General features: G+C 46.7%; 1 protein-coding gene across 1 annotated transcript in view; it reads left to right on the top strand.

Annotated features, from left to right (window-relative positions):
• PSAT1 (phosphoserine aminotransferase 1) overlaps nucleotides 1-25,219 on the top strand; it is a 624,187-nt gene that overhangs the window by 128,500 nt on the left and 470,468 nt on the right. Inside the window, exon 3 of the mRNA XM_030216432.1 lies at nucleotides 733-793. Within this exon, the coding sequence (XP_030072292.1) occupies nucleotides 733-793 (61 nt within the window). The remainder of the gene's footprint in view (nucleotides 1-732; nucleotides 794-25,219) is intronic.

The raw sequence follows: 25,219 nt of genomic DNA on the forward strand, positions 1-25,219 counted from the left end.
TTCTATATTTATGCAGTTCACCATAACTAGTTAAGTTATTATTGCACTTAACCAGCTATGTTTTCGCCAACTCTGTATACTTGGAAAAGCAATGCTGGAGCCTGGACATCCCGACATTGAATTTCTGAGAATACCCCCAGCAGCAGTCAACAAAACGTTGATAGCCACTGGCTGAATATCAGGCGTCATATATATAAATCTCAGTTCCACTGAAACCATCCACTCTACATATGCACTTGCATCAAATGTACTTTTAGTTGTGGCCTAGTTTTATAAGAGCCTACCTATGGAAGCCAGCATTTTACATGCAAAAATAGTTTATAAATTTATTTTCCATATGGATAGTGCTGGAGCAATTAGAGAACTTTCAGCAGCTCTATCCATACAGTTCCACTGGAAATTCAGATAGGGGACTTAGGGCCCTGTTTACTAAGGTGCGTTAGCATTTTTAATGTGCCTACAATTAGCGCGTGCGCTAACCATGTAGGTACCTATAGGGATATTGTAGGCACATACACAGTTAACGCGCTTGCATGGTTAACACGTATTAAAAACGCTAACGCGGCTTATTATATAGGGCCCTTAAATGTTTGGCAGCTACTGCTAAATGTATAAATCCTTTTGAATACTGACACCTAATGGTTGTTTTTTTTTAAGAGGGGAGGGTTTAAACAATATACTGAAGATCTATTGCTGTGACTCTTTTAATGAGGAAACCTTTTTACTTTACAGGTAATGTTAGAAGCACAGAAAGAATTTGTGGACTACAGAGGGCTTGGCTTTAGTGTTATGGGTGAGATTTCCGCCACTTTATTATTGCACCAAAAATGCTGTATGATAACATGGAGGGGCATTTTCAATATGTCATTTAAATCCGAATTTGGACATTTTGCTCAAAGTATCCAAAATTCAAGTGGCGAATATAGCGATTTTCAAAATAGAAAAATGCATGTCTTTTTTGTTTCAAAAATGGCCATTTGCCAGATTTATTTTGTGCTTAGTGCGTCTTTTTGGACCATTTAGAAAAAAAAAACATCCAAGTGAAAAACGCATAAAATCAAGCCATTGGGATTTAGGAGGAGCCAGTAATCTTGATAGACTGGCCACACAGACATCCCAGCAAAACAGTGGAGCACCCTAGGGGACACTGCAGTGGACTTCATATAAAAGGTCCCAAGTACACATCTCACCGTTACGCCTTTATATTGTACTAGTAAAAAAGGCCCGTTTCTGACACAAATGAAACGGGCGCTAGCAAGGTTTTCCTTGGAGTGTGTATGTTTGGGAGAGTATGTGAGAGTGACTGTTTGAGAGTCAGAGTGAAAGTGTGAGTGTGTGAGAGAGAGAGTGAGTCTGGGTGTGAGTGTGTTTGTGAGAGAGTGTGTGTGAGAATGAGAGTGTGTGTATGTGAGACACAGTGTGAGAGAGAGTGTGTGTGTGTGGGCAAGAGAGAGAGTGTGTGTGAGACACAGATTCTCTGTGAGAGTGAGTGTATGACACCAAGCGAGTGTGTGAGTGACTGTGTGGCACATAGAGAGTGAATGTGATACTGTGTGAGACAGAGTGTGTGAGAGTGAGAGTCAGAAAGACATTGTATATGAGAGAGAGAGTGTGAGCCGTGCCCTCCCAATCCATGGCCATCTGTCCCCTGCCCCCTCCATTCATCCTTTTCCAGCAATTCCCCTCTGTCCCTGAGCCCTGCCCTCCCAATCCATGGCCATCCATGTTTGTCTGTCACCTGCCCCCTCCATTCATCCCTATCCAGCATTTCCCCTCTCTGCCTGAGGCCTGCCCTGCAATCCATATCCATCCATGGCCATCTGTCCCCTCCATTCATCCCTATGCAGCAATTCCCCTCTCCCTGAGTCCTGCCCTTCCAATCCATGCCCATCCATGCTCCTCTGTCACCTGGCCCCTCCATTTTTCCCTATCCAGCATTTCCCCTCTCTGCCTGAGGCCTGCTCTGCAATCCATAACCATCCATGCCCATCTGTCCCCTCCATTCATCCCTATCCAGCAATTCCCCTCTCCCTGAGTCCTGCCCTTCCAATCCATGCCCATCCATGCTCCTCTGTCACCTGGCCCCTCCATTATTCCCTATCCAGCATTTCCCCTCTCTGCCTGAGGCCTGCTCTGCAATCCATATCCATCCATGCCCATCTGTCCCCTCCATTCATCCCTATCCAGCAATTCCCCTCTCCCTGAGTCCTGCCCTTCCAATCCATGCCCATCCATGCACCTCTGTCACCTGGCCCCTCCATTTTTCCCTATCCAGCATTTGCCCTCTCTGCCTGAGGCCTGCTCTGCAATCCATATCCATCCATGCCCATCTGTCCCCTCCATTCATCCCTATCCAGCAATTCCCCTCTCCCTGAGTCCTGCCCTTCCAATCCATGCCCATCCATGCTCATCTGTCACCTGGCCCCTCCATTTTTCCCTATCCAGCAATTTCCCTCTCTCCCTGAGTCCTGCCCTCCCAATCCATGCCCATCCATGCTCCTCTGTCCCCTGCCCCCTCCATTCATCCATTTCCAGTAATTCCCCTCTCTCCCTGTGCCCTGCCCTCCTAATCCATACCCATCCATGCTCCTCTGTCCCCTGCCGCCTCCATTCATCCTTTTCCAGCAAGTCCCCTCTCGCCCTTCCATGACCCCCCCCCCTCGCATCCATGCTACTCTCTCTGCCATGTCCCAGCCTGGCCCGCCCTCTTCTCCCCCCCCCCCTTCGCATTCCATGCCCCCCCCCTTCGCATCCATGCCTCGCATCCATGCCCCCCCCTTCGCATCCATGCCCCCCCACCCCTTCGCATCCATGCATCCCTTTTTTTTTTTTTTTTATTCTTTTTAACTTTACCTCCGTGGCGGTTCGTGCAGCGAAGCGTCAGGGAAGGAGGCGGCGCTCCCGACGTCTAGCTTTCCCTTCGCTGTGTTCCGCCTTGTTTTGAAGGCGGAACACAGCGAAGGGAAGGGTAGACGTCGGGAGCGCCGCCTCCTTCCCTGACGCTTCGCTTCCGGATTTGTTTGTTTAGACGCGAGGGCGGGGCAGAGACAGCTGGATGGCTTCACACCACGAACACTACGAACGCCACAAACACCACGAACCCTACAGCCAGGGACTCAGGGAGTGACGTCAGATGGCTTCAGAACGTTGTCCTCATTAGAACGTTCACGGTGCGTTTTATTATATTAGATGGTGAGCTTTCTAAAACTAACCAAAAACCTATTGTACCCAACTGTACACCTCTACAATAGCCTTTATGGCTGCAGATGTCACCTGTATGTGGGTACAGTTAGGTTTGGCAAACAAAACATCCAAATGCCACTTTGTGCCACTTTTTGAACACTTAATGCCTCTTTGTCAAGTGTATTTTTTTTACAGCTTCAATTTAAAATGTTTTACTGAAAATATATTTTTGAAAGATCTAGACATTGCACAAATTAGTCACTTTGTCTGTCTTAAGTACCCTTTATTTCTGACTATAAAGGTAATTTGATTTTGTTTCTTAATAGTTGCTATTGAAGGTTATTCGGGTTCATCCTAAACTAGAAAGGACAGGGAAATAAATAAATAAATAAAAATGTCTGGTCAATTACATCATAAACACACTGATATTCACACCCAAAATACTTGGGTTTTGAGAGGTCAGTTTTCAAAAAGAATTTAACAACTATAGGGGCCCTTTTACTAAACTGTTAAGCAATTACCACGCAGTAGCTGCTAGTTCAGAGCTGGCTAAGTGGCTTTGTGATAATTTAGCAGTTACTATGTGGTAAACTGCACATTAAGTGCTTTTTGTGTTGGGGTGTGACATGGTTAAAAAGTGGACATGGAAGGCATTTGGCAGTTAACATGCTGTGTTAACACCACTAATATGGTGTTAACACAAGACCACTATCTGCTTACATATAAACTGGGAGCAGGTACCATGTGGTAATATGAATAATAACAATCTGGAAATGCCCCCAATAGGTGCTGTGTTAAATTTGCAGCTACTGCATGGTAAAATCCCGTGTTAAAGCCATGGTAACTGCAGCTCTTACCACACTTTAAAGGGTGCCATAGATACTCCATGGTGAGTAATGCACACCACGTGGCAGCTAAATGTATATGCATACTTTTAGCTGTATTAAAAAGAGGCATTCCTGGAAGAGGAGGAAATAAACTACACACAGATTAGATTTTCAAATGTGCATGTGTATTTTTAATCTCAGTTCCTCTTCTCGCACAAATAGGGGTATGTCGGCATTTTAGAACTTGCATTATCATATAGGTACAAAAGTAAGGCCTGTTTTGCACATACAATAGTTGTCTTACTGGCAATTTCCCTCTAATTGGATGGGAGAGTCCCTTTGATATTTGGGCATGTGTATCCCCATGAATTTGTCCACAATTTGGGTTAAATGTAAAGCCGATTTTAGTGGATCATTGGGATAGATTAGTGAAATAGGGTGCATTTCCTTTATCATTATCAGGGCATATATATTTTTATGTAATAAGATAACGGTGCCTAAGTAGTAGTGTACACTTCAGATGCTACCTATTTATCTTGGAAAGATTTGCGTATCCATGATTCTTTGCTGTGTTGGTATCACTAGGTTAACATTGATATTGAGGAAACCTTGTAAGAAAGGAGGTTTGGGGCTACTAGATCTGGTGAATGCAATCCTAGGTTCTTAAACTGAGTGGAGTTAATGAAGGGAAAGAAGGTCTGTTAGAAAACCATATAGCAACCGTCTTTGGATTTAATATTAAGCAGTTGTCGGAGATTCATTGCCTAATTGCATTAAACATGTTTCCATCTTTGTAAGATCAATATACTGAGGATCCATACTATCAAGTAAAAGGTTGTTATATCTGCATAATAGAAGGCCTTGATTCCAAAGTCTTGTATGAATGGGGGTTAGGGAGCTCAAGAAAATATAAAACAATCAAGGGACCAGAACTGAGCCCTATGGTACATCACAATTAAGGCAATATAAAGCAGAAGTTGAAGAGGAACACTAATCAAACAATGTTCCTGAGATCCCAATGGATCTCAACCTGAACATTAAAATTGAGGGGCCCTTTTACAAAGGTGTGTTAGGCTGTATGCCTGAGGAAACTGGAGAGTCATGGGATTGGAGGTAGGGTATTACCAGTGGTGTGCTGGAGCCGGCTCGCACCAGCTTGCAAGAGCCGGTTGTTAATTTTCCTTCCGACTTGCGAGCCGGTTGTTAAACACCGCGAGCCGGCTCTCCTCCCTCCCTCCTCCCTCCCTCCGGATCCATCCCTCACTGACCTTCGCATTCTTCGGGGCAGGCAGTCTTGCCTGCCCACTACCAGCGCTGACTCTCCCCCGCTGCCGGTTCGCGCTTTAAAAATGGCTGCCGAGACTTCCAGAGGCGGCCTCGCGAGACTTCTGCTGAAGTCTCGGTGGCCATTTTGAAGCGCGAACCAGCAGCGCGGGAGAGTCAGCGCTGGTAGCGGGCAGGCAAGCCTGCCTGCCCCGAAGAATGTGAAGGGCAAGGAGTCGGTGAGGGACCGGATCCGGAGGGCGGGAGGGAGGGAGGAGAATTCTTGGAACAACTCGGGAGGGGGTGGCAGGGGAGAGAAGGGAGTCGCTGGGCATTTGTGGATGAGGGAAGAGAAGGGTCGCTGGGTATGGGTGCATGCAGGGCAGGGGAGAGGAGGGTCACTGCTGGACATGGGTGGATGGAGGGCAGGGGAAAGGAGGGTCACTGGGTATTGGTGGATGGAGGGCAGGGGAGAGGAGGGTCGCTGGATATGGGTGCATGCAGGGCAGGGGAGAGGAGGGTCACTGCTGGACATGGGTGGATGGAGGGCAGGGAAAAGTAGGGTCACTGGGTATGGGTGCATGCAGGGCAGGGGAGAGGAGGGTCACTGCTGGACATGGGTGGATGGAGGGCAGGGGAGAGGAGGGTCACTGGGTATTGGTGCATGCAGGGCAGGGGGAGAGAAGGGTCGCTGGACATGGGTGGATGGAGGGCAGGGGAGAGGAGGGGAGAGAGAAGAAATGCTGGACATGGATGGAGGGGAGTGAAGAGTGAGGAAGGAGTTGAGATGAGGGAAAAGGAAGAGAGGAGAAAAACTGCACATGGATGAAGAAAATAGGCAGAAGCTAAGCACCAGAAATGAAGAAGAAAGGAGGAAAGGAAAGAAATAAATGGAAAGGAAGCCCTGGAAACGGAGTTAAGAGGACAGATAGCAGCAGAATTGGATACTGGGCCAGTATGATCAGAAAAACAGTCACCAGACAACAAAGAAAAAAATCATTTTCTTTTCATTATAGTGTTTGGAATATGTTCACTTTGAGAATCAGGTGCTCAACATTAAAAGTTTATATTTATTTACTTATTTATTTCATTTTATCGCACATTAAACATGAATTAGATTGGAACCTGGGATCATTTAATTGTTTTTTCGTGGAGTAATGCATTGCCACCTCCACCTCCAGGCTCTTTCCCCGGCTATAGCTAGCTCTGCAATTTGGGGGGCGCAGAGTGGGAGGGGGGGGCGCAGAGGGGGATCGGGGAGAGTTAAACATTTACCAGCACACCACTGGGTATTACTATGGATTAAGAGCTGGTTGAAAGATAGGAAGCAAAGAGTAGGGTTGAATGGTCAGTATTCTCAGTGGAGAAGGGTAGTTAGTGGGGTCCCGCAGGGGTCTGTGTTGGGACCGCTGCTTTTTCACATATTTATAAATGACCTAGAGATGGGAGTAACTAGTGAGGTAATTAAATTCGCAGATGACACAAAATTATTCAGGGTCGTCAAGTCGCAGGAGGAGTGTGAAAGATTACAGGAGGACCTTGCGAGACTGGGGGATTGGGCGTCCAAGTGGCAAATGAAGTTCAATGTTGAGAAGTGCAAAGTGATGCATGTGGGTAAGAGGAACTCGAATTACAGCTATGTCATGCAAGGTTCCGCGTTAGGAGTTACGGACCTAGAAAGGGATCTGGGAGTCATCATTGATAAGACGTTAAAAACATCTGCCAGTGTGCTGTCGCGGCTAAGAAAGCGCACAGAATGTTGAGTATTATTAGGAAAGGGATGGAAAACAAACATGAGGATGTTATAATGCCGTTGTATCGCTCCATGGTGCGACCGCACCTCGAATATTGTGTCCAATTCTGGTCGCCGCATCTCAAAAAAGATATAAAGGAATTAGAAAAGGTGCAGAGAAGGGGGACGAAAATGATAAAGGGAATGGAACGACTTCCCTATGAGGAAAGGCTGAGAAAGTTAGGGCTCTTCAACTTGGAGAAAAGGCGGCTGAGGGGTGATATGATAGAAGTCTACAAGATAATGAGCGGAGTAGAGCGGACAGATGTGAAGCATTTGTTTACACTTTCAAACAACAACAAAACCAGGGGACACAAGATGAAGCTAGAATATGGTAGATTTAAAACAAATAGGAGAAAGTTTTTCTTTACTCAGCGTGTAGTTAGACTCTGGAACTCGTTGCCGGAGAATGTAGTGACAGCAGCTGGCCTTACAGAATTTAAAGCATCCTGAGGGAAAAGTCCATTGAACATTATTAATTTTTTTTTTGAGGGGGGGGGGGTTGCCGGTTCTTGAAGCCTGGATTGGCCACTGTCAGAGACAGGATGCTGGGCTTGATGGACCCTTGGTCTTTTCTCAGGCGGTGCTTATGTACTTATGTACTACCACTATGCTACCATGCCCTCCGGCGGTAATTTCAGATTTGCTGTGCGCCCATAACACTATTTATTTATTTATTTCCTCCCACACTTGGCCTTTCTGTTGGTAATCGGCAGTTGGCGCGCGCCAACCAGTCACTGCATGTGTAGCGTGTGAGCCCTTACCACTAGATCAGTGGGTGACGTTAAGGGCTCATGCTGGTTTATTTATTTCAATTTATATACCGTATCTTATTGCAGCTGCAAAACAGAACGGTTTACATATGTAAAAAAAAATACAACTCATATATACAAACAAATAGAACTCCAATCATGACAGGAAAACACATCAAGCCAGAAATAACAACAAAGGACAAAACTAGTACAGTCTATGATTTAACATACAGTTAAACCTAACCTTCTAAACCTTCTCTATTATTATAAATTCTGTTCAATATAATTTATAAAGAAAAAAGTTTTCAGGAGTTTTCGAAAGAGAATATAGGACTTCTCTAATCTCTTTTGGAAGTCCGTTCCAGAGAGAAGGAGACAGAAAGAAAAAAGCCGATCTCCGTGTGGATTCCCATCGAGCCTTAGCAAGTGAATGAATGATGACTAACCTATTATCTGTTAGTGATGTAAGTGTTCGCATAGCAGTATAGGGAATCGTCAGATTTGATAAGTAGCTAGGGTTAAATGAATGAAAAGCCTTATGAGTCAGAACGAGTACTTTAAATTTTACTCTTGCTTCAATCGGAAGCCAATGTAATTGATATAATAGAGGTGTTATTCTGTCATCCCTCCAAGCCATGTAAATCATGCGAGCCGCTGTATTTTGTATTCTTTGTATTCTTTTTAGAGTGGCTTGAGTAATCCCTGCATAGATAACATTACAGTAATCTAGGCGTGAGATAATATACGCAGATATCAGTGTTGGCTCAGGTAGCGAGAGCTGTGCAGGGGACAGAGGGAGCGGATCGTGTTTTGGTTTTCCAAATTCCAGCTTGACTCTGGCTTTATGTATTCTGCTGGGCTAGGAGGAAACCAGGACTGGGTTAAGGTGTTCTGATAACAGGCTGGGTCGTAAAGGTCGTAAAGGAAAAAGATGGCCGACAGGTAAGGAGCTCCGTGGCAAGCTCCTGAAGCCCCGAAGTACCAGACCCACCTGAACCATCCTGGGCCTTCCTTTACCGGACCGGAATGGAATGGAATTGTGTCGGACCCAGTCGGTGGACTGCTGGACCGCAACGGCTTATCAGGTCTCCGGTGCGGGTGAGCGGCCCGGGGCTGATCATGGCTGTCTGCCTGCCGAGTGGCTGCAGCCTGTCCCCTTCGCTGTCGTCCAACTGCTCGGGGCTCCCGCAGCCTCTCTGCCTTGCCCGTGCACTCCGGAGGATCCCAGGCTCGGGGTTCCTGCGTGAGAAATTCGGCGGGCCACGGTCTGCCACGCTGGTCGTGCCTCGAGGTCCTGTGCGCTGCCGCCACACTCCCTGGCCGGAATGGCCTGGGCATGGATTGCAGACCACAAGACCGGGATCCATCCTGCGGTGGAGTTGGGGTGCGACCTGTGCGACCGGGCCGACGGGGGCAGGACAAGAACCAAGAGGAGGCAGAGTCCATCAGCACCAGCTTGTTCCAGCCCGCTGATCCAGCGACCTGTGTGACCAGGCGGCAGGGACAGAGACCGTGAGGAGGCAGAGTCCCATCAACACCAGCTTGTTCCAGTCTGCCGACCCAGCTTTTCCCTGCCTGCTCTAATCCATCTGCCTGTTCCAGCCCATTCTGCCTGTTCTAATCCATCTGCCTGTTCCAGTCCATCTGTTCCAGCCACCCAACCCAGTTTCTCCCTGCTGTTCCAGTCCGCCTGATCCAGCTTCTCCCTGTTCCAATCCATCTGCCTGTTCCAATCCATCTGCTCCAGCTTGTTCCAGCAATCTGCTCCAGCTTGATCCAGCCCACCTGATCCAGCTTCTCCCTGCTTGGTCCAGTCCATCTGCTCCAGCTTGTTCCAGTCCGCCTGATCCAGCTTCTCCCTGCTTGTTCCAGTCCATCTGCTCCAGCTTCTCCCTGCTTGTCCAGTCCATCTGCTCCAGCTTGTTCCAGTCCGCCCGATCCAGCTTCTCCCTGCTTGCTCCAGTCCATATGCTCCAGCCTGTTCCAGTCCGCCTGAGCCAGCTTGTTCCAGCCCGCCTGATCCAGCTTGTTCCAGCCCGCTTGATACAGCTTCTCCCTGCTTGCTCCAGTCATTCTGCTCCAGCTTGTCCCAGCTTGTTCCAGCCCACCTGAACCAGCTTCTCCCTACTTGCTCCAGCTTGTTCCAGTCCGCCTGATCCAGCTTCTCCCTGCTTGCTCCAGGCCTTCTGCTCCAGCTTGCTCCAGTCCGCCTGATCCAGCTTGTTCCAGTCCGTCTGCTCCAGCTTGTTCCAGTCCGCCTAATCCAGCTCATTCTAGTCCGCCAGCTCCTGCTTGTTCCAGCCTGCTCCAATCCTACTGCGCTGCTCTCTTCTGCTCCAAACCATTCCAGCTTGTTCCAGTCCTGCTGCTGTGCTTTCCACCGCACTCACCTGTTCCTGCCTACCTGCTGCCCAAACACCTGTTCCTGCCTGCTAGCCACTCAACCTGCCTACTAGCCAATCACCTGTTCCTGCCCGCCTGCCTGCTAGCCAATCGATCAGCCTGCTGCTTGTCAGCCCTTCAACTTGCCTGCCTGTCTGCCCATCAACAACCTGCCACTTTACCAGCCCTTCACCCTCCTGACTGACTGTTCACTCTGAAACCTGCCTGCCTCCCAGTCCATCTTCCTGCCAGCTCATCACTCCCCTGCCCGACTGCTCACCCTCACCTGCCTGTCTCCCAGCCCATCTAACTGCCCCCGTGAACAAGTCAATCACTACTTATGGCCCAGATTCACATTCTATTTCTTGCCCTGTCCCTCCCTAATCTTTTCCCCCTCCCACCGCTGTATACCACACGAACTCACTGCCCATCCATGTCCTCTCCCGTCCTGCTCACTACTGCAATACCCTACCCACCCCTGTCCCCCACCACCTCACCATCCCTATTGTCCTCCTCCTCCTTCCTAGCTCTCAACCTTCAACATCTCCTTCCTGCCATGAACCCTTCCCCATTCCTCCTAAGCGCATCTCGTCTTCGTCGCCTTCGTCACCCTACCTTCCCCACCCTTCTCCACACTCTCTTGCTCCTTCTCCTGCTATCTGCGGGAGACATCAATCCCAACCCAGGTCCTCCACACCTGTCCTCGTCCTCGTCTCATCTATGCAAACGTTTCCGCGATATCTCCAACCTCATCTCTATTCCCCTCCTCCCCCCTCCTCTCTCCCCTTCTCGTGTGCCCTGTGGAATGCCCGCTCGGTCTGCAACAAACTTTCCTTCACCCACGATCTCTTCATCTCCCATTCCCTTCAACTGCTCGCCCTAACTGAAACCTGGCTCACCCCTGACGACTCTGCCTCAGTTGCGGCCCTATGCCACGGAGGTTATCTTTTCTCCCATTTGCCCCGCCCAGTTGGCCGCGGTGGTGGCGTCAGGCTACTACTTTCGCCCTTCTGCAGTTTTCAACCTCTCCTCCTACCACAGTCTCACTGCTTCTCATCCTTTGAAGTCCACTCTACCCGCTGCCACTCAGAGTTGCAGTCATTTACCGCCCCCCTGATAAGTCCCTCCCTTCCTTCCTTACTGACTTCGATGCCTGGCTCTCCGTTTTTCTTGAGCCCTCATCCCCATCCCTCATTCTTGGTGACTTCAACATACACACTGATAACCCATCCGACTCATACGCTTCTCAGTTCCTCACTCTAACCTCCTCCTTCAACCTCCAACTGAGCTCCACCACCCCTACTCACCAGTCTGGCCACTGTCTTGATCTCGTCCTCTCTTCTACCTGCTCACCCTCCAATTTCCGCGCATCAGCTCTTCCTCTCTCTGACCATCACCTGATCACATTCACACTTCATCACCCTCCCCCTCAGTCTCGCCCAACACTAACCACTACTTCCAGGAATCTCCAGGCTGTTGACCCCCCCCCCCCCACCTTATCCTCTAGTATCTCTGATCTCCTCCCTTCCATCATGTCCTCCGAGTCTGTTGACAAGTCTGTCTCCACTTACAATGCCATTCTCTCCTCTGCTCTAGACACCCTTGCACCGTCCATCTCCCATCCCACAAGGCATACCAATCGCCAGCCCTGGCTGACCCCTTGCACCCGATACCTTCGCTCCTGTGCCCGGTCAGCTGAACGCCTCTGGAGGAAATCTCGCACCCATACTGATTTCATTCACTACAAATTCATGCTATCCTCCTTCCAGTCCTCCCTATTCCTCGCCAAACAGGACTATTACACCCAATTGACTAATTCCCTCAGCTCTAACCCTCGTTGTCTCTTCGCCACCCTCAACTCCCTCCTCAAAGTGCCCTTCGCTCCCACCCCCCCCCCCTCACTCTCTCCCCAATCTCTGGCTGACTACTTCCGTGACAAGGTCCAGAAGATCAACCTCAAATTCACCACCAAACCTTCTCCTCCTCTTCATCCCATAACCCACTCCCTCAACCAACCAACCCAGGCCTCCTTCTCCTCTTTTCCTGATATCACCGAAGAGGAAACCGCCCATCTTCCCTCCTCCTCGAAATGCACCACCTGTTCCTCAGACCCCATCCCCACCAACTTACTTAACACCATCTCTCCTACTATCACCCCCCCCATCTGTCATATCCTCAACCTCTCTCTCTCCACTGCAACTGTCCCAGACACCTTCAAGCATGCTGTAGTCACACTACTCCTCAAAAAATCATCACTTGACCCTACCTGTCCCTCCAACTACCGCCCCATTTCCCTCCTACCCTTCCTCTCCAAGATACTTGAATGCGCCGTTCACAGCCGTTGCATTGATTTTCTCTCCTCTCATGCCATCCTCGATCCACTTCAATCCGGCTTTCGCCCCCTACACTCGACAGAAACGGCACTATCTAAAGTCTGCAATGACCTGTTCCTCGCCAAATCCAAAGGTCACAACACCATCCTCTTCCTCCTCGACCTATCCGCCGCTTTTGACACTATCAATCACAACTTACTTCTTGACACACTGTCCTCTTTTGGGTTCCAGGGCTCTGTCTTCTCCTGGTTCTCCTCTTATCTCTCCCATCGTACCTTCAGAGTACATTCTCATGGTTCGTCCTCCACCCCTATCCCGCTCTCTGTTGGAGTTCCTCAGGGATCTGTCCTTGGACCCCTTCTTTTTTCAATCTACACCTCTTCCCTGGGCTCCCTGATCTCATCTCATGGTTTCCACTATCATCTTTATGCTGACGACACCCAGCTTTATCTTTCCACACCAGACATCACTGCGGAAACCCAGGCCAAAGTATAGGCCTGCTTATCCGACATGGCTGCCTGGATGTCCAACCGCCAACTGAAACTGAACATGGCCAAGACCGAACTTATTGTCTTCCCACCCAAATCCATTTCTACTCTCCCTTCACTCTCTATCTCAGTTGATAACACCCTCATCGTCCCCGTCTCATCTGCCCGCAACCTCGGTGTCATCTTCAACTCCTCCCTCTCCTTCTCTGCGCATATCCAGCAGATAGCCAAGACTTGTCGCTTCTTCCTCTATAACATTAGCAAAATTCGCCCTTTCCTCTTTAAGTACACCACCCGAACTCTCATCCACTCTCTCATTACCTCTCGCCTTGACTACTGCAACCTACTCCTCACTGGCCTTCCACTTAGCCATCTATCCCTCCTTCAGTCCGTTCAGAACTCTGCTGCACGTCTTATCTTCCGCCTCGACCGATATACTCATATCACCCCTCTCCTCAAGTCACTTCACTGGCTTCCGATCAGGTACCGCATACAGTTCAAGCTTCTCCTACTAACCTACAAATGCACTCGATCTGCAGCCCCTCCTTACCTCTCTACCCTCATCTCCCCTTATGTTCCTACCCGTAACCTCCGCTCTCAAGACAAATCCCTCCTTTCAGTACCCTTCTCCACCACCGCCAACTCCAGGCTCCGCCCTTTCTGCCTCGCCTCACCCCATGCTTGGAACAAACTCCCTGAGCCCATACTCCCTGCCCATCTTCAAATCATTGCTCAAAGCCCACCTCTTCAATGTCGCCTTCGGCACCTAACCACTACATCTCTACTCAGGAAATCTAGACTGCCCCAACTTGACATTTTGTCCTTTAGATTGTAAGCTCCTTAGAGCAGGGACCATCCTTCTTTGTTAATTTGTACAGCGCTGCGTAACCCTAGTAGCGCTCTAGAAATGTTAAGTAGAAGTAGTAGTAGTAGTAGTTTTTATTGTAAATCTGTTTATTGATGACTTTTTTTCAACATTACATTCATAAATTTGTAACAAATAACAGTGCTAATACAACCATATTCTATTCTGTCTGACACCTGCGTCAAGTCAGTTCCTTCAAAATATCCCCATTTTATTCCCTCCCCCATCTGACCCCTCCGTATCTTACAGATACTGAAACATTGTGTAATTGTGGACAGCCCACTTATTATTATCTAGTAGCTGTGATATCCGGCATATATATCTGTTAGAAAGCATAATCTGACCTGTGCATATAAGCTATCGCCCCATCGTTGTCATTTCAAGGTGTTCTTCTTCCTCCACCTCTCCCTCTAAATGCAGTGTTCAGTATCTCTGCTATATTCCTTTTCCTCAAATCCCCTATATCCCACCCCTTCTTCCCCTCCCCCCCCCCTTTTACTGCAGGAAACCTCAGAAACTCAGATAATGTATGTCACCGTGTGTTATTACTGATTGTATCATGTAGGAATGTGAGGGTCCCCCAAACGATTAAGTATATAGCTACGGGCTCTAGGTGCAAGATTATGAATATAGCTTTTCCAGGTAAAATATAATTCTTTTTGTCTTTTGACTCTCAGGTAGACACCTCTCAGTTCCATTAGCAACAAGGCATGGAATCTATTACGCCATTGCCAATATGTGGGAGGATCCGGTTTAACCCAATTGATCATTATGCATTTTTTCCCTATTAAGCATGCTTTATATATCAACAAGTTATGGTGAACAACACCAGCCCCTTGTATAACGTCCATTCCCAGGATAGCTTGTTCTGGTTTTATCAAAATGTTCTTATGTAACAAAAATCCTAAAAACCCAAATATCTTGATCCAAAACTGTTGGATTTGTTGGCATTCCCATATAGCATGATAAAAGGTACCAGGGGTTTCTTTACATCTCTCACATATAGGGGAATCTATTCTTCCCATGTTATAAAGTCTCGATCTAGATGTGTAGGCCCGTAAAATTATCCGACCCTGACATTCTCTTAGCTCTGCGCTGTGTATATTCCTAGGAATCTGTCTCATACTGTTCATTAGCATTGGCATTGTTATCCTTTGTTTTGTATCCGTTGACCATTTCACCATAATATGGTCCATGTGTTTATGTTGTTCTTGTTGTTTGAGCCTTTTATGAAGGAGTGATATTGATATAGCTTCGTTGGTGGGTAGTTCGTATAGTTTATCTATTTTATTGGGTACATCCTTAACAAGTGATTGCTTCGGAATTCCCATAATATAGTGAGAAATCTGTTGGTATGCAAAGACGTCCATTACTGTGATCGCTCCCAATCCTAAAGACTCCAACCGTTTAATTTTGCCAGTTAGGTCTACCATATCTTGCACATTATGTATTCCTTTTTGTCCCCAAGTTTTAAATCGGATGTTATCCATGCCTGGGATAAAGTCTCCATTCCCTATTATAGGCATTAATCCATTTTGGTGGACATCAAATTCCCATACGCGGCCAAGTTCTCTCCATGCCATCCTAAGCGGTTTAGCCAACAAACTATTTTTGATATTTTTCGGGAGAGAGGATTGTTTGGCTTGTAACACATATTGCAGTTGCAGCGGATTAGCCCAGGCTTCCTCCATTGGTCGTGGTGTATGAAACGTTGTTCTCGTTATCCAATCCCCTATATGTCTCATTAAGCAGGCTCTATTATAGCTAAGTAAATCTAGAACCCCCATACCTCCTCGCTCCCAATTGTCTAACATGTTTTGCCATTTTATTTGGGGTCTTTTCTTGTTCCAAAAAAATTTAGAGAGTAGACCCATCAATTTTCTCCAGTCTCTTCTCAGCAGATATATTGGTAGTATATGGAAACAGTAAAGCCACTTCGGGAATAAGATCATATTAAATAAGCTAATTCGTCCCATCAAAGATATTGGCAAGTTAGACCATCTCTCTGTTAGGCGTTTTGTATACTCAAATAGGGCAGTAATATTCTTTTGGTATAACTTTGAGGGATCCCCCGGCAGTTGTATGCCTAAATAAATAAATGATCCATCTATTCTCCTGAGTGGACAAGCTAATCGAGACCACTCGTCAGCTGTCACGTTTAATGGTTGGATCTCAGATTTGTCTAAATTAAGTCCAAACCCTGAGAAATCCCCAAATTCCTGAAAGAGCTCCAAAATCACTGGCAAAGATGTACTAGGTTGTCTAAGGATTACCAGTAAGTCATCCGCAAAAGCAAATATTTTAAAATGTTCCTGCCCCACATGTATCCCCTGGATCTCTGACGTCCCTACAATATCTCTAATTAAAGGATCGATCACCAACACAAACAGGAGAGGGGATAATGGACAACCCTGTCTAGTGCCTCTTGCTATCTCAAATCTTCGGGATGTCACTCCATTTGCCAAAACCTCTGCTAGTGGGTCATGGTATAGTGTCTTAATGGCTTCCTGAAAAAACCCCGTTATTCCGTAAGTCTCCAGTACCGCGAATAGGAAGTCCCACCTTACCCGATCGAAGGCTTTGTGGGCATCAAAACTAATCAGCACTGAAGGGACCTTATCATTTTTTATCTGTTCCAGTGCCAGTAAAATCTTCCTCAGATTTTTCGCCACCGATCGGTTTCGTATAAATCCTACCTGAGGATCAAGCACCAGTTGGGGTAAAAATCTAGCCAACCTATTCGACAGCACTTTCGCAAACAATTTGGCTTCATATGAAATTAGGGATATTGGGCGATAGGATTCTGCCAAGGTTGGATCCCTCCCTGGCTTCAATAATACAATTATTTGTGCTGTCCGCAATGAAGATGGGAGTTTCCCGTGTGTTACATAAGTATTAAAGACCTTTGTTAAACACTCTCCAATCTCATCTATTAAAAGTTTGTACCACTCTGCTGTGAATCCGTCTATTCCCGGTGTTTTATACATAGGGCTATCTCGTATACACCACTGAACCTCCTCCACTGTGATAGCTGCATTCAATATCTCTTGCTGGTCCCTCCCAAGTCGGGGGAGATTCTGCCCCTCTAAATATGACATTGCTTCTAATCCCTCATTTTCTGGTGGTAAATATAAGCTGGTATAGAAGGCTTCAAATATTTTATTTATATTCTCGTTAGTGTGATGTCTAGTGCCTTGTGCGTCTGTGAGTTGTGTTACCCATCTCCTCCCCCTCGTTTGGGTAATCAGCCTCGCTAAGAGTTTTCCTTGTTTATTGGCGTATTGGTACATCTGATATTTATAGTATATTAAGGATTTTTGTGTGTGGGAATGAATTAATTGATTGAGTTCTGTCTGTGCTATCACCAATGCTTTCTTGTGGGCACTAGATTGTGTTCTCCCATATAGTTGTCTGAGAGAACGCACTCTCATCTCCAGTCGTCTCATCTCGGCCTCCCTCATTTTCTTTTTATGAGCTGTGTATGATATTATATGTCCCCGCATTACAGCCTTGGCGGCCTCCCAGAATAGTACTGGATTTGATTGAAAGCTCTCTCGATTGAATTCCCCATATTCCTCCCACTTTTCTTTCATAAAAACATGAAAGTGGGAATCATAATATAACGCCCTAGGGAATCTCCAGTAGGGAGGTCTCGTGGATTCATTATTCCATTTCATAGATACCCAAATCATTGCATGGTCTGACACCTGGGTTGGGCCTATCTCCGCCTGTACCATGCAAGTTGCTATATGTTGTGATACCAACAGGTAATCAATACGTGACTGCGTCCCATGAGCTCTAGATAAATGGGTGTAGTCACGTTCTCCTGGGTGTAGCAAACGCCAGGAATCCAACAGCTCCAGTTCTGAGCACACCCAAGGCACTCCCTTGGAATAATTCAGTGGTCTAATCCGAGAAGGGCCAGTGCTGTCCACCAATGGATCATATACCTGATTAAAATCTCCACCCACTATTATCGGCATCTGTTCAAATCTCTGTATTTGCCTGATAAGATTCTGGAAAAAGTGCTTATCATATTGATTTGGGGCGTATATATTAACTAATAGCAATGGCCTATTATTTAATGTGATGTGTTGAATGACATATCTCCCCTGAGAGTCAGTAACCCTATCATGTAATACATATTGGAGCCCTTTTCGAAATAAAATTGCCACTCCCGCTTTTTTGTTGGTCGTGGGACTATCCACCAGGTCCCCCACCCACCACCGGCACAGTTTTTTATGTTCACTGGCACTCAAATGCGTTTCTTGAAGTAGAACTATTTGTGCCTTTTGTCTATTCAGTGTTTGTAATATCTTAGATCGTTTGATTGGTGATATTATGCCCCCCACATTCCATGATAAGATCTTAACCATTTTTCTGTTTAAGTAATTCCATTACGTTGGGCTTTTAAAAAGTATAGAACTTTTAGGTTAGAGGGACATCCCAGCTTGTCCCTCCCCTCAAATATCTGTGGTGACCCGTGAAATCCTTGAGGTTTGTCTTTCCCATCCAAGTTTATTCCTTCCTGCTGACCCAATCTCCTTCCCTTTCTTCTACTTCTTTGCCCTACCTCCCCTCCCCCATCCCCCCTAACCTTCCGAACCCCGACTCCCCCATCTTCTAAAACCCCCATGTAGTTCTATATAGAACCTGCCACGTATAGGTACCCCACTTCCTCTCTTTATATTGTCAATAGAAGCATTTTGAACATTTCAACAACTAGTTATACAGCCTTCATTAGGACATTTTACTGTAAGACACCTTCAAACATTGGAAACATCATATAACTCAAAGAAGAAAAACTATTTTAAATTTAGCTTAACTCAAAGGTTCTAAAGTAACGTGTATCTCCTTTAGTCTCCGCCTCTGACGTTGCAACCTTCTCAGTTCTAAATTAGACCTCATGTTGGTCTATAGCATTACTTACTCCATAGGGCCTCATAGTTTTTCTTCCTCCTAGACCAATCCTCCGAGGCCCTATTCCATGAAATTGGCTGGTGCAGTTGTACTCGTCCATAAAAAAATAAAAAAATAAAAAAAGTTGCCGTCATCTGCTCCATTAAGCGTCCAGAGTCTCTGTGCCCTAGTGCTTCATCTCTGGCACATTGTCTGCTAATCTCTCAAATATCTTTTCATTCTCTCTGACTCGTGAATCATGCTGCCAGTCAATGACTGCTTGTTATATAGTTCATTTTGGTGATCTGGCTGGTAGCATCTTCAGGAAATCCCTGGCCTTCTCTACTGAGTCATAGTTTTTCTCCGCTCCATCCAGATAAAGTCTCAGCTTGGCAGGATAAAGTAGAAAGAATTTTATTTTGCGCTTGTATAGTTCAGCGCATATCGGAGCAAAGGCGCGCCTCGCCGTCGCCACGCTGATCGAATAATCCTGAAAGCACAAAATTTTTTGACTCTCATATTGCAGTGTCTGGCCCGCTCTGATGGCTCTCAAAATCGCTTGTTTCTGTCCATATTGCAAAAGTTTTAGTATAACCACCCTAGGTTTATTTGGTGTTGTACGGCGTGGCCCTAACCGGTGGGCCCTCTCAATTCGCAACGGATCTTGTAAATTATTTAATTGCAGGGTCTCCGCGAGCCAGCGCTCTAAGAAACTCACCAGTTCTGCATCTTTCAGGCTCTCAGGTAATCCAATGAGGCGTAGATTATTTCTTCTTGCCCGATTTTCAAGATCATCTATTTTTTGTTCCATCTCCTTCATTTTCTTTTGAAGCGTTTCTCTAGGTTCCTCGTTTTCTTGCATGCGATCTTCAATATCGCTGATTCGTTGTTGTATATGGTCCAGATCCAAATGGAATCCGTCTAATCGCTCGTGAGCAGCTTCTGCTCTATCGTACAGAGCCTGCAGTTTTTTATCTAGCGCCGCTTCCACCGCCGCTGTCACCTCTGCAGTGATCTCGGCGGTCCACGCAGAACATACTGAAGCGCTCTGCGGTGGCGGGCTATCCGCCATTTTAGGTTCTGGGACCTTGCTCTTTTCTTTTTTCTGGATTCTAGAGGTCATTCCGCCACGAGGGTGTGAGTACCGATTCTTATTTTATTCGCCGTTCGTTCTAATGTGCCCCAGGAGTTTAGTAGTAGCAAATTGCTGTATCAAATATCGCTTTTGCAGGTTAGTAATCCAGGAAGTGTGGGAGCTCCGCTTTTCAGCGACCGCTCTCCTCCATGGTACCACGTGACCTCGTAGTAGTAGTAGTTTTAAGAGAGTCCTTACTTATTGAATTTCTAATTGACCGAAGCTTCCTTAAGTGGAAAAAAGACTTTTTCACTACATCAGATATTTGTTCCTCAAAAGTTAATGCAGAGTCAATAATGACCCCAAGATATCTAAAGGACTTAACTGTGAGAATACTTTGTCCAAATAATGTAGGCACTACTGATGGAATCGTTCCTTGCCCTACTATCCATGATGTTGTTGTCTTATCTGGATTTAATACTAACTGATGTGTTTTAGGCAGGGGCATAGCTACGGCGGCGACGGCCCCGCAAATTTAATCTGGGCACCTGGTTTGACTGGTGGGGGTCCCCAACCCCTGCCCCTGCCAGCCGAAGCCTTCAGCCGCGTTCGCTGCCCTGTTCTTCTTTCTTCTTGCTCCTCCTGTGCACGCTGATGCTCCTTTACATGAAACTGAGAAGGAGCGTCAGCGTGCACAGGACAGGAGGAGCAAGAAGAAAGAAAAGCAGGGCAGCGAACGCAGCTGCGCCGGAGATTGGCACTGAAGAAGGCTTCAGCTGGCGTGCAGCAAAGATATTTGGTGGTGAGGGGGGGTCAAGATGAGGCATGGTGGTGGTGGGGGCGAGGAGGTGAGGCGTGGGGGTTGGGGCGAGGAGCGAGGTGAGGCGTGGCGGTGGGGGGGATGGTGTGGCGGCACTCAAAATGTGCCCCCAACCTCGGGCTCTGGCCCCCTCCCACCATAAGGTCTGGCTACACCCCTGGTTTTAGGTGTGCACTGGTTTCAGTTTTACCACATGCCCTTTTCCCGTCCCATTAAAATAAAAGCCCTTTTTTGCAGACGTAGTAAGAACTGGGCCGGCACATGCTCAAAACACGCACCTACACTTTTTACTGCGGCTTAGTAAAAGGACCCCTGAGTAATTTACCAGATTGAAGGCTGCATGAATATGTAACCCACTGAACGAAAAGGTACCAAACATGGGGTTACAAATAACAGACATAAAGGCTATAAAAGCTTGGAGGGGTAAATTTGGGCAACTTTTATTTTTGAAAGTTTTGTGTGCTATAGGTTCAGTAGGGTCAAAATTTTAAACGTAGTTTCCTATGAATTACAGAGATATAGATGTGTTTTAGTTTGCTATTTTTCAAATGTGTTTTTTCAAAAAACATACTCTATTGATACATTTTCTCATTTTTTAAAGACGTAATTGAGAAGAGGGTCACATGATGCTTTGAGGGAGCAAGACGCAGAGTGCTAGCTCTCCGAGGCCCCAATCCCAGAATCTCAATTACCTCTTCTAATTGACTCTGAGACTCGCCCCTGCCGATTGAGAGAGTGCGGAGTGGATGGAAAAAATTTTTGAAAGCTCTTCGAGCGGCATGGTGGGCAAAGGACTGAAACGTGAGAAAGAAAAGGCGAAGACGGCAGGATCAAAGATGGAGGAGAAAAAACAGCATGAGGGAACAGCCTTTACAGACAAACAAGTTTTACAAATAACTACTGCAATGGGGAAAGCCCTAGAACTGCAAATTGATCAATTAGTTGCAAAAATTATAAATATGGAAACTCTACTTACGGATATCAGCAAGAGAACGGGAGAACTGGAGCAGTGTGTCTCAGCACTGGAAGATGCGGCGCCTGTTATGGAGACGGAAATAGAGAAACTGCAAAAGCAGGTGAAAGGAATGGCGGGGAAAATCGACGATTTAGAGAATAGATCCCGCAGGGCGAACCTCCGCATTATTGGGCTCCCAGAAGAAATAGGAGACCGGGATCTCTCGACGATCTTGGAGAAATGGTTGGCGGAAGAAATCGCTTTGTCAAATACTTTTGGGCCTTTGTGCTTAGAGCGGGCACACCGCGTGGGCAGAGCACAAGAAGGTCGCCGTACTCCGAGAGCAGTACTGATCAAAGTCCACAATTACATTCACAAAGTGGACATTTTAAGGGGATATCGCATGAAACGGGACACCCTGCAATACAAAGGCAACAAGATCCTAATCTTCCAAGACTATTCACAGGCGCTTCAGGAACAACGCAAGCAGTTTACCCCATTATGCAAGCAGCTGCACGAGAAGAACATCAGATTTCTGTTGCTGTATCTGACAACTTTTAAAATACATAACAACGGCCAGTGGCAGACCTTCACTACTCCAGACTGCTGCAAAAGCCTATGTGGGACAATTACTGGACAAGTCAGAATGTTATAATATTAACATATGAATGGTAATCTGTCAGTGAAGGAGATAGAATGTTTGGACCTTAACTGTTTTGGCTGAGCAGAGAGTTTTTGGTAAACACGATATACTGGGAGGGATGGGGAGACATATAAATGTGTTATGAGGTTGGAATAATTATTATATAAACCTGGGATGGGGTCACAAGCATTAAACATGACCTTGATATCTGACTCACTAGTGGGTTGGATGCAGGAATTGGACAATGGAGAGGGGGGTAAAGAAATGGGGGAGGAGGGGAGGGTGGGTGGAGGGATGGTAAGGTAAAGGAATAAGAGGCAGCTAGATAGAAGAGGAGAAGATCGATTATTTGGGGGGGGGAAGACTAAGTGAGATTGTGAATGGCCATTGGGGGTGGTGGGAACGAGATCAATGTGTGCTAGCAAGCAGATTGAAGACCCCTGGGGGGAGGCTGGGTGCCCCGGTGTCGGAGCACAAGGAAATGCATTCTACTAGCGTTTGGAACATAATAAATGATGAGGCCTAAGAAAAGAGGTGTTCGAATTTTGTCCTGGAATGTTTGTGGAGTCACTTCGCCAGTTAAGAGAGCAAAAATTCTGCAGGCTCTGAAAAGACAAGGCGCAGACATAGTGTGTCTGCAAGAGACAAGACTCTCCTCAGAAGAACATAAAAAGTTGCAGCGTTACTGGGTGGGGGAAGTGTATGACTCTCCCGCAAACGGGCGTAGGGGAGGAGTTGCAGTTCTATTTAACAAGTCCCTACCTTATACTGCTAAATTATTATTCAAGGACACTGAGGGTAGATTTGTGGGACTCCAGGTAAACATGCAGGGAAGAGACATCCTGTTAGTGGCAGTATATGCTCCAGTAGGGAGTAAGTCTGCTCTGTTTGCACACCTTCTAAGTGAATGCCAGCGATACCCACACTTACAAATAGTGCTAGCAGGTGATATGAACACGGTGATAGACCCCACATTAGACCGCACAGGAGAGGGCCATAAAAGCTTTGAAATTTTCTTCAGCTCCTGGCCTGGACGGATATACGGGGGAATTTTTCAAGCTTTTACAGACCCAGGTTGCAGGGCCATTGCTAGACTATTATGCAGCAGTGGTGGAAGAGAAAAGATTCCCCCACCACGCCAACGCAGCCCTGATAAGTCTCATCCCTAAGATGGGGAAAGATCCCTCACACCCAGGCTCGTATCGGCCAATCTCTCTGATTAACATCGACATCAAGATATTGTCTAGAATTTTGTTGGAGAGATTGGCTCTACTGATACCTCAGGTAGTGAGTGGTGATCAGGTAGGGTTCGTGAGGAACTGACAATCTGTCATTAATGTTAGGAAACTAATAGCTGTTATGCTGCAGGGTAAGGCCACCCAGAACCCGTACTTAATAGTGAGTCTGGATGCAGAGAGAGCATTTGACAGGGTGGGGTGGCCTTTCCTGTTCACAACCCTGCGATGGGTGGGGATCCATGGCTGGTTTTATGATGCGATTTAAACAATGTATTGTGAGCCCCATGCCAGCCTGCTGGTAAATGGGGTAAAAACGGATCCCTTTCCCATCAGACGTGGCACCAGGCAGGGTTGTCCTCTTTCACCGCTGCTGTTTCTTTTAGTATTAGAACCGTTATTGTGTGTGATAAGAGCAGATGAGGCCATAAAGGGAGTGTGTATGAACGAGCATGTTCTGAAAGTTTTAGCATACGTAGATGATCTCCTTGTGCTCTTGGATGACCCGCAGGGCTCGTTATCAAGACTGCTCCAGGTAATAAGAGAATATAGCGCTTACTCAGGGTACAAGCTGAATCCTACTAAATCGTTAGCATGCCTCTACAAGAAACGACTCAAACCTGTTGGAAGGGATCGTTTCCATTGACATGGGCTGCAGATCAACTGGTTTATCTAGGGGTGAATATACCAGCGGACCTTACAAAACTGTACACTAAAAATGTAATTCCATTACTCAACTGAAACAAAAAGAATGTTGGGTCTTTGGAGTGGGTGCCCCTTATCGCTGGTGGGACGTATTTCATTATTTAACATGATGCTGGCACCTCGCTGGCTTTATATGTTCCAAATGTTGCCACTAGCGTTGAGGGGTAGAGAGGAAAGAGCCTTACACAGAACCTTACAAGGATTTCTGTGGAGGGGTAAGCGACCCAGGCTGCCTATCTCTATTTTACAGAAACCAAAAGAACAGGGAGGTATGGGTTTGTTAAATGTTAAATATTTATCGGTAGCCCGCTCCATGAGACACATGAGAGACTGGATAGTAGAGACCAGCGATTTTTCAGATCGACTAACGGAGGAGGCCTTGGTGCCAACAATACATCTCAGCTGGCTATTACACACAATACCCGGAAAGCAAGTTAAAGAATTGGTGCGAAACCCATTGTTGCTGTCCGCTAGAGCGAACTGGAGATGGCTCTGTCGGAGGCATGGATTCTCCGCAGCGAGCACCCCATACTTGCCCATACACCGGAATCTGGATTTCCCAGCTAGTAAAAACTCACCGGTGTTCCGGCGCTGCAAAACGCAGGGACTAAAATATCTAAGTCAAATTCTCACGGAAGAAGGAATTATAAAACCTTTTTCAGATATTAAGCAATCATTTGGCCTACCATCCACAGACTGGTTTGAGTACTTACAGATACAACATTATATTTTTTCGCTGGGGTGGACCAACTTGACGGAGGATGTACAAGACGTTCTAAATGATGCCTTCACACTGAGTGCTAGTACTGCTATACCTTTGCGTTTCCATCACAGATACCTTAAAGACACGACAGAGGAGCTGAATTTCACACAACTAACATGCAATTGGGCAGAAGATTTACAAAATACACTGACTGACAAGCAGTTTCGCGCGCATCTACTTAACATTCAAAGACAAGTGGCATTTCCGAGGCACTGGGAACTGCAATATAAGTTTGCTCT

This window comes from Microcaecilia unicolor, chromosome 10 (assembly GCF_901765095.1).
Source record: "Microcaecilia unicolor chromosome 10, aMicUni1.1, whole genome shotgun sequence".
NCBI lineage: Eukaryota > Metazoa > Chordata > Amphibia > Gymnophiona > Siphonopidae > Microcaecilia > Microcaecilia unicolor.